Source organism: Phoca vitulina, unplaced genomic scaffold (genome assembly GCF_004348235.1).
Source record: "Phoca vitulina isolate PV1807 unplaced genomic scaffold, GSC_HSeal_1.0 scaffold49, whole genome shotgun sequence".
In the NCBI taxonomy this organism is placed as follows: Eukaryota; Metazoa; Chordata; class Mammalia; order Carnivora; family Phocidae; genus Phoca; species Phoca vitulina.
This window is the reverse complement of record NW_022589752.1, coordinates 6,401,342-6,419,212: the sequence shown is the minus strand read 5'-3', so window position 1 is coordinate 6,419,212 and position 17,871 is coordinate 6,401,342. Positions and strand designations below refer to the sequence as shown.

General features: G+C 33.9%; 1 protein-coding gene across 10 annotated transcripts in view; it reads right to left on the bottom strand.

Moving 5' to 3' along the window:
- Positions 1 to 17,871, bottom strand: part of CCDC91 (coiled-coil domain containing 91) — a 367,847-nt gene that overhangs the window by 88,138 nt on the left and 261,838 nt on the right. For 7 of the 10 annotated variants that reach the window (XM_032432737.1, XM_032432742.1, XM_032432740.1 and 4 more), the window contains 3 exons: positions 14,901 to 14,993; positions 14,694 to 14,792; positions 11,705 to 11,881 (listed from right to left, as the gene is read on the bottom strand). In XM_032432737.1, coding sequence (XP_032288628.1) covers positions 11,705 to 11,881; positions 14,694 to 14,792; positions 14,901 to 14,993 — 369 coding nt within the window. The remainder of the gene's footprint in view (positions 1 to 11,704; positions 11,882 to 14,693; positions 14,793 to 14,900; positions 14,994 to 17,871) is intronic. The other 3 variants (XM_032432744.1, XM_032432738.1, XM_032432743.1) reach the window with 1 other exon arrangement.

Genomic DNA, 17,871 nt, shown 5'->3' with positions numbered 1-17,871 from the left:
ACATGTTTATTAATAACATCCTTCTTCATCAATCTTGTCAAAGATTTGTGAATTTTATGTCTTTTAAGAAACGATAATATTTTGAAACTTTCCAATTCATGTTGTAAACTTCTATCATAAACTTTATTATTTCTTTCTATTTTCTTTGGATTATCCTATTCTTTCTTTTCAAACTGTATTAGTAAATTGGGTGTTAGCCCATTCTTTCCCAGTCTTTTCTATTTTCTAATATATGTATTTAAGACTATGATTTTCCTTTGAAGTACCACTTAGATGTTTCTCATAATTTTTTAAGTAAATAACTATTTTAATAATGACATTATTTTTCCTTTGCGCTTAGCTTTAAAAAAAATTACACATATTGAAATGCACAAACCTTAAGTGTATGTACAGCTCAGTGGATTTTCACATACATATACACCCATTCACCTACGACCAAGATCAAGATAAAGAATATCTATATACAACAGAAAGTTTTCTCATGCTTTTGCCCACCAGAGATAACCACTATTGTAATTTCTATCAAATGCCTCAGCCAGATGTGCTCTGTCATGTATCTTACTCTTCCTCATACTGAAGCAATTTATGCATTTGACAAATTCCCTAGTTCATTATAAGGTCCTTGAGCACAATAGCAAAGTCTCATTCAGGTTTGTAATCTCTGCAAAAACTACCATTTGTCGTGCTCATAGCAAGTATTTGATATACAGTTCCCTGGACGTGCCATGCTCTCTCTGGTTGAAGTCATTTACCCTTAGCCTCCTCCTGTGATGGTCAAATGCACTCCTGCACAACTCAGTCTGAGCATCATCATCTGTAGCCTTCCCTGAAATGCGTTAGACCTTCCCCATCTTCTCACAGGGTGGTGAGTTTAGCATCCCTTGTATATCTCAAAGCACTCCACAACTCACAATCATAATAACTGCTTTACTTGTCTATCTTACCAACTTGAGATCTCTTTGACATCAGGGATTATATTTATTACAGTTCATATTCTTTACGACTAGAACTCTAATACAGTATCTGGTACAGAGTATAGATGCATAATTCATCTTCAATAAATAAGTTAATTTTTTTCCCCAATGCAAAGAAAATCTACTTAAGTGTAGGGATTGTAACTTACATTTGTGTTCCCCAGAGCACCTGTATGGTGGGTACACCCTAGGTTAAAGCTTCCCAAACTTTCTCAGTTCACAGCTCCCTTGCTGCCTCAGTAATTTTTTCTACGGTGCCCTCTAGGCCAAAAGAAATACCTATTTGTTTCATTTACTAACTAGTTAGGTCATAACATAGCAGCCATTTGAAAAGATGATACACAAAAATTGAAACTCAAATACTTTAATTTCATCTTTAACCTAAATTACTTATTCATGAGAATTCTGTACATAGCAGGAATCGACAGCTCTGTAAATCTTGGCATAAGATCAGACAATGACACTCTCATTTCCTGTTCCACATGGATATTGCCATGGTACTTGCAACCCCCAAACCTAACCTCACTATGATATGATGTACTAGAAAGGAATGTAAGACAAATTCGTATTGTCAACCTGGTTGTTTACCTGGTTTCCAAAAGATCCCAAGTATCCGTGTGTTGCCCTCTAATATTTAAAACATCCTGCAGCACCCTCGTAGGTTCACTGCAGCATCCCAGGCACCTCGATGCAGTTTGAAAACCACTGCCTTAGGTAAGCGCAATAAACACCCATTCACTCACTGTTTATTAGCCTTCGCACTCTGCTACGTGTTAAGGCGACACAGGTGGTTAAGACGGTGGTAATAATAATGATAATAATAGTAATAATAACATATCAGAACACCAGCAGCCATCTGTACAGCACCACACACTGTGTTCCGGACACCACACTAAGTAAGTGAATGGATTTCAGCTGGGTCAATAAAACTCATTAATGATACTTATAATTAAAGATTCTGGGACCTGACAGAGATCTGTGTGAAAGACACAGCAGAGTTAAGCAAAATATAATGTAAAAAGTATTAAAATAAAATTACAAAAGCAATGATAATTTGGTGTTTAAAGTTAACAAAATAGGGCGCCTGGGTGGCTCAGTCATTAAGCGTCTGCCTTTTGCTCAGGTCATGATCCTGGAGTCCCGGGATCGAGTCCCGCATCGGGCTCCCTGCTCAGCAGGGAGTCTGCTTCTCCCTCTGACCCTCCTCCCTCTCATGCTCTCTGTCTCTCATTCTCTCTCTCAAATAAATAAATAAAATCTTTAAAAAAAAAAAAATAAATAAAGTTAACAAAATAGTGTTATTTTTGATCCTCATATTTCATCCTCAGAACCAGTTTGAGAGGCAGGTATACACAGCTATATACTTAAGTTACATGTTTAAAAAATGGCAATATAAATACTTTAAAAGGGGTTTTACAGTAATTATTTCTAAGAGAGATTTTCAATGATTATAAGAATGGCCGATTTTTGGAATGTTAGTAACAATTCTAAATCTGTGGAGTTGGAAATTGCCATGTATCTATAATGACACAAAAAGAGAAACCGAGATCCCTAAACTAAAAAAATGACAGTAGAAATTATATTTTCAATACATACATTCTTCAATCTTCCATCCAATCCATTCTTCACAATCCTGGATAAAAATGATACCCTTTTTGCTAGATACCTTGTGATTTGATAGCTTTGTATCATACTGAGCTAAATTTTTTTACCTACTTCTTCTAACCTGTCCCCCCTCAATTAAATTGAAAAAAACTCATTTTATGACAGTCCTTCAAATAGGTGAAGATGTTACCATATCTTTATTTTTCTCTTCTCTGAACTAAATACTCCAATTCCTTCTATAGTTGTGACAAGGTTTCCTGCTCCGTTACTGGTCTGCCCACAATACTTTTTTACATGACATTTATGGTGGTTAAAATTGTTTCACAAATCTCAGTTTTCATTTTAAAACGTTTCCAAGGGCCTCACAACAACTCTGTGAAGCAGGTATTATAAATCCCACTTTACAGATCTGAAAATGGAGCCTCATACATTTTTAAAAAGTGGTCAAGGTTATGTCAGCACAAGCTAGGACTCACATCTAACCCCACCTACTTCTTTGCATATTTATTTTGGTAATCAATTATTCTTTTGATCACAGGTAGCAGAAAAGAATTTGCAGCCTCACATGAAAGAACATGAAAGAGCTAAGGGTAAGCTTCCATTAGTGTTCAAGCAATGTGATCAAGATGGAAATTTCTCCATCTCCAGTTCTTAGCTCTGCCTTTGGTGTAGGATCCATTTTCACAAAAGTTCTACACATATGGTCCCAAGATGGTTATTAACAGTTCCAAGGACTTTCCCATTTTCTTACTGTGAATGACAGTGTTTATATACCTGAGGAAGCAAGTTTCAAAAATGGAGCCTTATAGCCTTGACTCAGAAAATGTGTGAATTCTTAGAACCTGCTAACACAGGGGTAGGACATAATCATTATTAGCCTAAGTAAATTAGGGCTTATGCCTAAATTAGAAAGTAGGTTAAATCTCACCTAAACCACATGGCTAAGAGATAAAAAGTATCACTTTGGGAAGAGAGGAGCAGATGCTGACGAGACACCAATAAATGTCTAAGATGATCCCATTCTGATTTGGAAATATCGCTCTTAAAACATGGATATGGAAATGAATGTGATGCTTCCATCAGACCAGTGAAAGAGTATACTACTTTACCTAAAAATTCTATCTGGACTCATGCATCCACTCATCACCTAACTGCAAATCTATACTAGCTGTTCAAAGTAATCATTTGCTGAAGCTAAAAGTAATTACTATTTCCTCGAATAACAATAAGAAGGATCATCTCAGTTTGGCACCCAACAGACAATCCGATTAATATATGTTTTTAAAGGATGGTAACACCCAAAGCACTATTTTTGCTGACCCCACTTTTGGTAAAATGTACCATTTAAAAGCAACCAAAACTCTGAAAGAGCCAAATTATGTTGATGGAGATCAAGTGTATTTTTTAAAGATTAACATGTCTTCCTAAAACAGTGTTGGTTCTATACCATCTTATAACCTATTGCAGTTTTCAAGACTCAGCTCCTACTTTCAGGGTGCTTAAATCTAGTGGACAAAACAGAGAAACAGATCCTTTAAATATAATACGCCTCGGCAGTGGTAAAGTTATATACTGAATGCCAAAGAAGAAGAAAGAACACTTGATTTAACTTAAGAAATGTAAAAAGAAGTTTTCTGGAGTTAAAAAAAAAAAGCTAAGTTATTAAATAACAGTGGGTTTTGCAAGTTAGGAAAGTGATGGTATCTCAGGGTGAAGGCACAGTATGACTAAAGGCCCAATCCCATCCAATAGCATGATACGTGTACCAGTAGTTTGGTACTAAAAGCATGAAATGTGAAGGAGAATGGCAGAAGATGAACTGAATAGGTAGGGACCAGGTTACTGAAAGTTTATATTTCATGTTCTGAAAGATTTATAGTTCATGCTAAGTAGCTTGAATGTTATCCTATGGGGTTATGGGGAGGCACTGAAAAATTTAAAGTTCATTCATTTTTTATTCCAAATTGAAAGGGGACAAAACTGGAAGCCAAGAAATCAATGTAGGAAGTCAAGGTAAACAATCAGAACCACAATGAAGTCAGTGATAGCAGGCAGGCTGGAGGTGTGTATGCTTAAGGATTATTATCAGGTCAAATGGAAAGGTTTTAATGATTAAAAAGGTATCAAAGTGGGGATGAGAGAGGGAGAGTTTAGGAAAATCTCCAGTTGTCTGGACTGAGCAGCTTGGTAGATAGTTATCTCACTGAATGAAAATAGGAAATATAGCAGGAGGGAAAGGTCTTGAGAGGCAAGAAGATAATTGATGCACTATTTGTTACTTGTCCCTAATTGCAATAATTTTGACAAAAATGTAATTAAGATTTTACCTTTAATTAACTAGATGGCTATCAAAGTTTTATAAATAAAAATTTTAAAACAAACTAATGAATCAAAACTAAGTAAGTCAATACAGAAAAATTATTTCAGTGTTGTTAAATTATCTGGCCTGCTAAGCTAAAATAGAAATGCTATTTCCTTTTTTAAAAGGAGTCAGGTGGCAATGCTGAATTTCTTAAAGAAAATTTAACCACTGATTGTAATGTCTGTGGCTTTGGGGGAAACATAACCCCAAATTACAGTGGCTGTGGTTATAAACTATTATGAAGAGCTTCCAACGTCAGACATAGTTTAAGCGTCTGTATGCCCTGGAGTTCTTTTACAGGACTTTGCTAGAACAGCAAAATTAATGACTCTTTTCTTTTTGCCCATTTTGGTGTCAATAACACATGTACTTTCCTTTTGTTAACAACGATTTTCAAGGGACACAGAATTAATTTAATATGAAAACCAAAAAAGTTAGAGTCATTAACTTTCTTCTGAATATTTCAGAGAAAAAATGCACAAATCTACAATCCACACTTTGATTTAGCCTTAATTTATGATGAAGGCCAAACCAAATTATCTCTCAAATCAATTCAGAGAAATATGTGCCCCAATCCTTACGAATTGTGTTTTCTGTCATAGTTTAACATTTATCTCTTCAGTTAATGTCAGTATTAACACAGAGAAAATCTACAGGTAAATTATAAAGCCAAAGCTGTTTGTCTTCCTTACCTTTGTCAGAGTAATTTCAGTTACTTAAGTTTACACCATTTTTCGCTTTGCCACACTCCATCTTTTCCTTATTTCTAGTGTGACTTAGTGGCCAAAGATGCTAGTTGCTGTTAATTCTAAATTTTATTTCCAAAATTACTTTAATTAAATTTGAGTGCTATGAAATAACCTCTTAGAATTAAAAAGATAGCTTCCAAGCTTTGATAACGTCAGTCCCTTCAGTCAGTACTCAAACAGTTTGCAGTTCCCTGGACAGTACTTCAGGCTGTATGGATCACAACTGGCTGCTGAAGAACGAGGGGACAGAGGAGTGCTGGCCTCTGAAATCAGACAGGAGGTGGGCAGAAGATGGTGGAGCTGCTGTTTAGACTCATGGCCCTGAAATTTCTAGAAAATGGAGATGAAGCTTTGGCCACTTAATCTGGGTAGCAGTGTGATACAGAAAGCACTAGTAACTTTAACGCCTTCGCAATATCATCTGAAATACAACCCTCACAAGTATGAGACTATTTCCACAATTACACAGTTAATCTGAAGTGGCCATATTTTTTCTAGGTAGAAGATGACTGGATTCGGTAAGAGAATGTCATGTAGGGTCCTGCATGTCCAGAAAATTTTTGTTTTTTTATGTATTTGGCTTTGACACCATCTCTATGGTTATTAATCCCAAGTTTTGATCTCCAGCCCTGACAACACACCTGAACTCCAGACACACATTTCTAACTGCTTTACTCAACATTTCCTCTAGGATTATGAATAGGCACCTCAAATTTAATATGCACAATTTAGATTATTTATCCCCATGAAACTCAACCCTCCTCACCATCTCTAATTGCCATGTATCCAAGAATTTATTCTGGTAGTTATCTGTTTAAAAAAAAAAGCAGCTTTATTAAAGTAGTATTTACATATAGTAAGATTCATCACTATAAAATACATTATTTGGTAAGTTTTGTCAAATGTAACCACCACAATTATGATTAAAATATTTCTATCACTTTCAAAAGTATTCCCCCACAACTACTGATTTCTTTCCTCTTAAATCAGTTTTGCCTTCTTCAAAATTTCATACAAGTAGAATCGTAACATGTAAATTTTCTGAGTCTGGCTTCTTCCCTAATTTCCTTATCTAAAGAAAATCTCTACCACCCATTCTCAGTCAAACACATAACCCTTTCCACAGCCCATATCACTATATGGAATTGCCTTATTCACTCTAAGTTTTTTTCAACTTGAATGCAAATTCCATTAGTGCCTAGGGACTTTGTCTATCTTCTTTGATGCTATATGCCCAGAACTTCCAACAGGGCTGATGCATGGTAGATACTCAATAAATATTACTGAATAAATAAGGAAATGAAAATAGCCCCTTTGAGTTTTTGCTACTGAAATTATCTACACACTGAAAGATCACTGAGATGAGTGTGTGGTTTATTCTAAGATGAGAACACTGAGAGGGTGAACAGTGTAGGAGTGAGTTGCAAGGCCTCCGCAGTAACGCTGTCTGATTTGAATACAGCCCGTTGTCTCTTCTAAGGGGTTACTATGGACTTGAGGAAGTTACATAATCTTCCTAAGCTTTAATTTCTGCATCTGTAAAAATGGAGATAATCGTTTCTGCCTCTTGTGAGTATTACATGAGATCACACATGAAAAAATCAGGAGAAAACTGCCTGGTACTTAGAAGTGAATTAACGACAGCCAGTACTGTTAAAGAGTTATTGCCGTCCCCACCACCGCTACCACTACTATTATGTTACTATGACTATTATGGAAGAAAAACTTCCATAAAAACAGGTTTTTAGCTAGCAGCCTAAAATATCTGTAGAGAATAAAGCCAGGTAAGTGAAACTTAAACATAGAGAACTATTACTGTTTTCTGTCTAATATTCCAGGTGTTTTCCTAAAAGTAGTAACAAGGACATTAAATATAAATCTGAAACTCACAGTTAAAATCCCGTGATTTTAAGGGTATGAACAAGCTCAAGAGGCAAAATTTCACATTCCTAGCACTAGTAGTCTAGGGGTAAAGTCTATTTATAAACTATATTTCTGGTGCTGCAACTTAGGTAATTTAGGATAATTAATTAACTTAAAGGAATTTTTTACAGACCAAACTGTAGTACTTAATTGCTTTTTCCAATTTGCCTTTCTATGGAATTAATGTGATTAATTAATGAAATGATATCTATATATTTACTTGAGAATTTTGGATGAATACAATTAAGTCTTATAAGTCATCTTTCTGAGTTAATTGTATGATATTTTGGATCCTGACATTTAAGAACAATGATTAGTTTTCTGGAACACATTCTATAAGCCACATATTAGGCTAGGGCCTCCAGAGCATAAATATGATTGAGACACTTATGAAGTTCTCAATTCAGTGGGAAGGTCAGTCAAATAAGTAGGTATTTGAATTTGATATATGGAGTAAGAGAATTATAAACTGCAAGATAGGAGGTTAGGGCCTTTTTCCCCTCCAATAAATGACAAGTACTCTCTGAGTATAGGTAATAGTAGGAAGGAAAATAAGTATACACCCACATATCTGCAATCTTGATTTACAGCAAAAAGGAGCACTTTTAAAAACAGAGCGGTCCAATAATTTCTAGTGCTAGTTTCTGAAGAGCTTCCATACACATAATGTATAAGATGAGGAGGCTTATAAATCTTGAGAAATGATCTCCTTTAATTCTTTTAACATATTTATAATGGCAGATTTGTCCTTGTTAGGTCCAACATCAATGTACCTTCCATTGACTGCTTTGGTTTTCCTGTACTTGAGCCATACCTTCCTGTTTCTTTGCATATCTGTTATTGTTGATAAAAATGGACATTAAAATAATATAATATAGTAACTCTAGAAATCAGATCTCCTTCAGCTCCCAGGAGTCATTGTCATTGCTGTTATCTGTCTAGAAACTTTTCTGACCTAATTCTGCAAAGTCTGTATTCTTTGTCATGTGTAGCCACTGAGGTCTCTGCTGGATTAGCTCAGTGGTCAGCAAATAATTAGACAATTCCTTAAATACCTTGAATTAGATAAGTGATCCATCATTTGCCAAGGGAGTAGGTGTGCTGGGTAACACCTTTAATACTGCCAGTTTATAACTCTGCCTTAGCCTTCACTTTTTGTTGAATACAATCAAAATCAGTCAGTGGTGAGAGATTAGGGTCTTCTCAGGTCTTTCCTGGGCAGGTGCACAACCTTGTGCATGTGTATGACTTTCAAGAAATCCAGGATTATTTTTAAAAGTCAGAGTTTTTCCAAGCCACCTATAATAATGACATTTCCCAAATTTCCCTTTTAAGTTTTTTGGCCAGGCTCTTGTTTGACCAAGTGGTATTTCTGTCTTAGGCAGCGGTTAAACAATTGCCACTTATTGTTTCTTACAAACATGAGGATAAGGCTTTCCCACTAAGCAAGGTCTAAGCAAATGGGGACTTTCTGGGAAGCTACCAGATAGGTCAAACAGTAATAACTCCCTGTAGATAGGTTTTTTTTGTGGAACTCCAAATTTAGTCTGCCCACTCTAGTGGCTTCTACATTGCTGGTTTTCATAGCTACCATGGTTGTGAAGCTACTACTTTTTTTTTTTAATTCCTCTTTTTTTTTATTATATTATGTTAATCACCATACATTACGTCATTAGTTTTTGATGTAGTGTTCCATGATTCATTGTTTGCGTGTAACACCCAGTGCTCCATTCAGTACGTGCCCTCTTTAATACCCATCACCAGGCTAACCCATCCCCCCCCCCCCCCCCCTCTAGAATCCTCAGTTTGTTTCTCAGAGTCCATAGTCTCTCATGGTTCGTCTCCCCCTCCGATTTCCCCCCCTTCTAAAAAAATAAAGTCTTAAAAAAAATGCCTAACAACAGCCGGCGCACTGCAGATCCTCAGTAATTGCTAATTTATGCCTGAAACTTTCTTTCCCCAACTATTCACAAAGTAAACTCCTCACCTCAATGCAGGCCTCAGCTCAAATGCTGACTCCTTAGAGTCCTTACCTGACTATCCTATTTATATATTGGTTCCCTGACTCTCCAGACCTTACACAGCTTCATTTTAATTCATGACACTGATCACTATTTCACATTATGTTATGCCTTTAATACTTTCCTGTCAGTCTTCTTCACAAGAAGGCAGGAAAGTTGTTGTTTTTTCTTACTACTTTATCACCAGAAATAAGTACAGCCCCTGGAACTTGGCAGGCAGTCACTTCAATTATTAATGTGAAACACTGAAGAGTAAGTTTGACCAGGTCAATTTGTTTGCTTGCCCTACTGGCCTAAATAAACAAAAGATATATGAACTTCATATGGCTCCCAAGAGAAGTAACTTGTCAGTTTTCTAGACCAGAACTCTGAAGCTCTAAGGGGCTAATGGAATGACAACTGTTTGGTTGTAGTTTCTTACTACAAGTACATGAAAATGAAAGCAGCTATTTAAGAAGACAGAATACATTTGACATTACCACCTCACATTTGAAAACCTGAGAGTTAACTGGAAACATTTTTTTCTGCTATATATGTTCTCTGTTCAATTCTCTTAGCCACAAAGCAGTTAAACACACATATACACACATACCACACCCACATACTCTCTTTCTCACATGCACCTAAAATATGCAAACACTTGAAAGAAAATAAATATAATGCATTTATTCATGACATGCTTGGATTATCTTCACAGTACTCTGAAACTGTGGCAAACAAATGTTAAAGTATATCATATACTGTAGTGTTTTCTGTAGACAAGAATGCTCCTGACAAACCAGCAGAGAAGTATGCCCTTTATGATATATACTTTTCTGTTTGAGTGATGAACATGTGCTGATTTATTCATGCACTCTTGCCCAATTTCATGGTGACTAATAGCCCACATCTATGTGAGGTTAGAGGAGTGGTCTGTGGTCACAAAAAGTTTTAAGTAAACTCTCCCAAATCAGAACTTAACCAACAATCTTGACCTTACTAGCACAGAATTCCAACCAACTGAACTGACAATTAAACATCTTATATATAATACGTGCTCAATATATATTTGATGATACTAACAACAGAAGAATTAGAAAGTAATCATTACTCTAATAGAAAAAAGAAAGAAATAAAAGAATAAGATCTGTCACTACACTACTGTTTTCTTACCACAAATACTACCTAAAGATATGTTTAATTTTTATAACAAATGGGTAACCATGTGCTCGAGAATAAATTTAAGTGACATTTTTTTAAAAATGTATAATATTTATCCTGGATATTAAAAGCACTGACTTTTTTAGGGCTTCATTAAGATTAGCTAACGAATTACACGAAAATCTTCTAGGTTGTTTGGTAAAAGTTGTTTTAGCTACATTTATAATGCATGGTTGAATAAACAATGGTAGCATATGTAACACTTTGATCATGGAAAACAAAGACTTCTATAAATGTTATTTTTTGCTTTTTAAACTTGTTTAAGGGAAGATTTATTCAGGTATCTCACTACCTATGTAACAAAAAGACTAAAAACATGGACAATAGAGCCATGAAAATTCAATTATGGAAAGTGAAAGTACTGTAGTTTTTAATTGTTCAGATAAATAGACAAAAGTTATTTTGTATGTAGGCCATACTTGTTGATATGTTATACCTTTTATGAAACCACGGGGATTATCTGTGAGGTCCTATTAATTATCAGTATCAACTACAGATATACAGATATATAAATTAGACATAACTAACAGAATCAAACTGTTTTCTACCTATATATATTTATTTTGTATTGATTATGTATGTGTGCATTTGTGAAAAAAGAAAAAAAAAATTAAACCGGAAGTTTATATAGTCGCAATAACTAAACATAACTTTGGATTCTGACTTCTTAAAAAATGATAAAAAGATAAAATTATAGTAGAAGTACACTGATATGTTAAAAATTATTAGTTTAAAATATTATTATTAAAGGCAAAATAATTAATATTGATATGTCCACTAAGGTGATTTTAAAATCAAATAATAAAGAAACTTCATTTTGAGAAAAAATAAGGAAAAAGAAAGTACTTACAAAGAGTTAATTTTACTAACCTGACTTATTTTTCTTTGTTCTTGTATAGCTTTTTGAATTGCCTGAGATACTTTTTCTTGATCTTTTGCATGCTCAGTCTTCCATAACTCTCTTTCTTCAGCATGGGCTTTTTCCAAATTTTTTCTTTCTTCTTCTATGGCTTTTAAAACTGCATCCTTCATTGCTTCTTTCTCAAGCTTCAAAACAAATAATGATTCAAATGAAAATATTTGAATGAGTAACTGCATAAGTTCTTGAATAAGAAAGATTTGGGTTAACCTAAAAGGTACAAAACTTGAATTCTATAGGGTTTAGTTCTGACACTGTTGTTTTTATGCATACTTAATAACTGGTGTAAAATTAAATCAATTATTTGTTTTTGTACAGATATTCATACATTATTTCCAAGGCACATCTAAACTTCACAGAAACTAAACATTAACTTAAACTAGCAGTTTTCAAACTATTTGGTCTTAGAATCTATTTACATTCTTAAAAATTATGGAGTACTTTAAAAAGCTTTTGTTTATGCCGGTTATACATATTATGATTACCATATTAGAAACTCAAACCAAGACAAAATAAAAATATTTATTAATTCATTTTATGTTAACACTAAATGCACTGTACATTAATGAGTAGTATCTTTTATGAAAAATAACTATATTTTCCAAAGTGAAGAAGTGAGAAGAGTATCTGTGGACCTCCTTAATATTTGATTTAATAGAAGATAGCTAGGTTCTCATATCTACCTTCTGTTTTAAATCTGTAGTATGACTTTTGGTTTAAGTACATAAAGAAAACTCAGTCTCACACAGATACATAGTAGAAAAGGGAGGAGTACCTTGTAGCCAGTTTGGATCTTTGTAGATATTGGTGATTCTATACCAAAACTTAACAAAGGATAGTTCTTAAAGGGTAGTCGCAATAAGGAAAATCACATAGTGGCAATGAAATTTTTGTATTCTGCTACATTTTCTTTTCTTGCACTTTAAATGAGTCCTTTATCTATGCATGAATTTTTAAAGCATTTTTATTTGGAAAATATTGATTCAGTAAATTATGCATCTCCTCTAGATGTTGACACATTTCATTATATCATAACAAAAATGAAGGTCACATTTGTTAATATCACCATCAATCTCATCAGAAAAGTCTTTAAGTATCTGAAATCAGATACAGATTTTCCAAAATTCTAATTTTGCTTTAAAGTTCAACTTATCATTGGCAACAAAAACTGTTAGTTTTCTGGAGATGCTGGGCTTATTCTGTTTACTTTGGAGAAAATGTCTGCCAAATACTAAAGTCTGCATAACCCTTGTTATTCAGTAAAATGGTTTTCCATGAAAACTGTCGACTTCAGTTGCAACTCAAACACAAGAATTTCTCTCAAGAAAACCATCATACTTCAGGATGCAGTAAAGTCCATGGTCCTCCCACTTTTGATGCCCACCCTTAACACTTTTCTCTTTCTTCCAGTTAGCCATATTTGAGACAAGTTATCAAAGTGAGTTACCATTTTCTGAACCCCTGTTTTACTTTACAATTCTTCTCTGGAACTACTCTCTTATTATGCTTACCAATGCTCTCCATTTTGTTAAATCCAAATAACATGTTTTTGTTTTTTGTTTTGTTTTAATCCCTACTTTTCTTGACCTCAAAGTGACCTTCTACATAGTTCACTATTTCTGTTATCTTTTTCTTGGTTTGTACAATAGCATGCTGCTTTTATTTCTACTGTTATGACTGACTCTCTTCAGTTCTTTGTAACTTCCTTCTTTCTCTGGATTTTAAATTTTGGAGTTCTTTCAGGGCTCAGACCTTGTACCACTTGTTACTCTATACTCTCTTGTGAGGTGATTATACATAACAATAATTTACATGGTTACCATTACCATCTGTCTGCTGAAAAAAAGAAACAAACCATATTAGCATGTTCAGGTCATTCTTTTCTCCTCTGAGCTGCCAATTGATTTAGTTGCCTACTTGTCTTGTCATCTGAATATATCACAGGCACCTCAAACTCTATACCAAAGAAATAGTACCACTTTCCACATTGTTTCTGAGGCAATACTCTGGGGGTTCCCAACTTGGCCTCCTTCTGTATTATCCACACCAAAAATATATGCTGATTCCATCTCCTATTTCTAGAATTTGTCTATTTCTTTCCTTTAAACTATTATTACTACTTTACTTCTGTCATTCACTATCTTTTATACAGACTTTGGACACACTCTATTAATTTTTTCCTTGCCTCTAGCCTTTCTTGCCTCTAATTTCCCCCAAATTAATGTAAAGTATAATTATGTCATACCTACACTCAAAAATTTCAACGTGTCTGCCCTTACCTATGGAATAAAATTCAGACTCACAATTCAGAATACTAGCCACCCTTCAAGCTAATTTCAAAAGTAATTTATTGTTAAAAACTCCTGGCACAGAAGTACTATCTATATACTCATAATTTTATGCATTCCACCTTGCCTTATTGATAATAAGTAATACTTACGTGATTGTAAATTCTTTAAGACAAAATCACAGTCATCCTTTAAGTTCCACCCCTGGCACGGTGATGTGCAAATATGAAACTTTGAAAATATCTGCTTATTAAATTTAAATCCAAATCTCAAAAGTTAGTGCTATGGATTTGTTGGCATATGTATATTTAATATCTATGGATACACTACTTAGAAGAGGTATTTCAAAGTTGGCTTTAAAAATCACATCTTTTTGTAAATATATAATATACATACACATTATTTGTGATGATACCTATTAAATACCAAGTACTTGTTAGTGTCCCAACATATATTCTCTTTTAATAATAATCTAAATATGTGGTATTTCAATGTCATTCTAGTCCTGCGTAACGCGAATTTAACAATATGTATAGCAACATTCTAAGTTTAACAGGAAAAAGAAGAAAAAAACCCTTTGATTTTTCTGTAATGAGGTTTAATACCAAAAAAGTAGACTGACTAATGAAGTCAGTTTTTAAATTCCACTTACATAGAAACCCATTATTTCAGATAGAAGTACCTTTGTAGCAGATACTAATGCCTCTTTATTTCTTTGCCTTTCTTCTTCCAAACATTTTTCCAATATCTCCTGTAAGTGATAAGACAGTTGGGTAGACAGTAAATGTATTATCTGAGGAAATTATTTGAGGTAATAGAACACATTCTCTCCACACTCTGAGCAAACTTAAAGTATTACCTTCTGTTCTTGAGATTGCTGAACCAAAGCTTCCTTTATTTTTTCTTTCAACAGTTCCTTCTCTGTATCTAGCATTTCAAGGAGCCTCTGATGCTACAAGGAAAGATAAATGGATTATGATTATGGCTCTGAGACCAATAATCTATCAACAAGGAGTATAGCTGGGGGAATTCATTTGCCTGGTTGTACTCAAGTAGTCACTAGAGGACACAATGGGGAGATTGCTGAAATGAAGACTTACAAGAAAAAAAAGCCACTGAATTCACCTTTTTCCAATCAGCCAAGAGATCTCTGTGTGGCCCCAAACTCAGCAAAGTACATGACATGAGATCTAACTTAAGCACAACTACTCCAAATTGGAAAATGAATCAGAAAATGATAAAATGTCTTTATTCAAAATTAAATCTAGAAAAATTACTCACTAAAATTATTAGCTTACAGCAAAAGAAGCAATCAGATAATAACATATTTGTTTGATGAACAACAATCATAACATATTATTTGTGTGTCTAGTAAAGCACTGTTAAAGAGACTGAAAGTTTTATTACTGTTCTCACTCTAACACTTTACCATAGATTCAGAAAAAAAATCAAAACAGTGAAAGGAATTTATGTGATAGCTAATGTTACAATGTACAGAATTCATGTATTTACTTTTATTCCAATGTGCTAGCAAAAAAGCACACACAACCATTAGCCAGTTATCATGGATTGGGCACTTGGAATTTAGAGTTTTCTAAGAAAATTCAACTTTTGTAGCATCAATATCTTCAACACAGAGAAGCCAGATACTTGTTCTGGAATGGTGCTCTCATGAGGAAACAAAACCAAAAAGAAATTTATATTCCTCTTTACACAGATTTCTCATTCAGTTACTAAAGGGCAAAAAAGAATATTTTCTCTACTTTCTCTGATTTTGAAGCCTTCTTTAAATATGAACTTATTTGAATACCCAATATTTTAAAATGGATCTATGTCTTTCAAAGTTGTTCTGAGTTAAACTATTTTTTAGGGAGGCAGTCTACATGAAGAGTAAGTGACCAAATAGCCATGTCTAGTTAAGAGAATCTATTATTCCTATTTTTAATTATAATGTTAATTTTTACCTTTATTTTTCAAGAAAAATCACATGATGTGCTTTTTCATTAAAAAAAATCCAAACTGTGATACAAATTATGACTTGATTATGAGAAATTATTGGTACCTCATGAATTTGTGAAAAGCAGCTGACAAATCAGTAGACTTACCATATGCTATGTACTGAGACTTTAATTTTGTATTCTTTGTAAGTCTAGATACACATAAATGTCATCGAATCAGAAAAAAATACCTAATCCTACTTAAAATACACACACGAGAAAAAGTTTAAAAATGTTATACCAGGCAAATAATTAGATTTAGAAATGATAAATACAATTCTCGTATGAGACCAAAAATATTCAATTTAGGCTTTATGGGTAGGGGTAAACATAACGAAATAGAAAACCAATAAAAACTATTAGAATTAAACTAAGAAACGAACTTTTCAGAGTCATTAATAATTTCTGCTTAAAAAGAACTGTTACGTTAATAAGTCAGACTAATGGGAATCATTGAGTAATTAATTGTAAGTAGGCCAAGTTTCTCCAGCGGTCCAAGGTTAGTTAAAGAGGGTACGTTAGCTAAAATGACAATGCAGTGTTCAGAAAATTTATTCCTGAACATTATTTCTTCATTCTGACAGTACACTATAATAGAAGACTATTCTTGAACTTTCTTCTACAAGAATAAACTCTAAATTACCATTGGAAAGAAGTATCCTACATAAAAAATACTCTAAGTAAAATCATCGATTTACTTGAGAAAATATAATTAGATTACTGACTTTTCTTATACATATAGGTCATAGTAGCTAACATTTTTGGGGCATTTTTAAGGTTTCAGGCATTGTTAAAAGAGCTTTACATGTAGTTGTACCACATTAAATTCATAACAAACTGCTAAATCAGGCAATATTCTTCCTCATTTCGGATGAGTGATCTGAGACTTAGAGAAGTTATGTAAACTGCCAGGTCTCTCATGAATCACTTCAGCAATAATCATATTGGTATACTCATTATCAACAGTAATAATTACCTACTAGCTAAACATGGCCTCAGTATTGCGTAGATGTTACCCAGTAACTAAAAGCTACTTATTACAAGTTGTATGTCAGGTAAGGCCTCACTTGCATTTGGCTTTAAAAGAATTTGACTAGGGGTGCCTGGGTGACTCAGTTGGTTAAGTGTCTGCCTTTGGCTCAGGTCATGATCTCAGGGTGCTGGGATTGAGCCCCGCATCGGGCTCCCTGCTCAGCGGGGAGACTGCTTCTCCCTCTCCCACTCCCCCTGCTGGTGTTCCCTCTCTCGCTGTCTCTCTCTCTCTGTCAAATAAATAAATAAAATCTCAAAAAATAAATAAAATAATTTGACTAATCTATACTTCCGATTTTGTTCTTTTCAGAATAACATTAGAATAAGATCATCTTCTGAAAAAATATTCATTAATATTAGGAGAGAGGATTCAGAAAGATGCTGAATGTCATGAGAGAAGCTAACTCTTAAAATTAAACAGTTAATTTATAAAATGAATAATCCACAAGTAGCTAATCAAGAACAATATAAACATAAATATATTATTTTTATAAAAGTGTCATATGCTGATTGTGAAAAATGTAAAATGTAGTGAAAAATCACCCAGAGTTCTATCACCTAAATGATAGCATTTAGGCAAACATCCTTCTGGCAGGCTCTCTGTGTATGTAAATGTACAGCTATATGTAAACATTTTATATAATAAGTTTATAACTACCATAGTCTTTTTGAACAACAGTATTGTTATTCCTATATAAGTATAATTATGCTATTATTTTTATTACCCTAATACACATTTTACCATGTCCCACTTACATATTTATGTCTACAGTATTTCCCTTTTAATATAATCTTGATTTT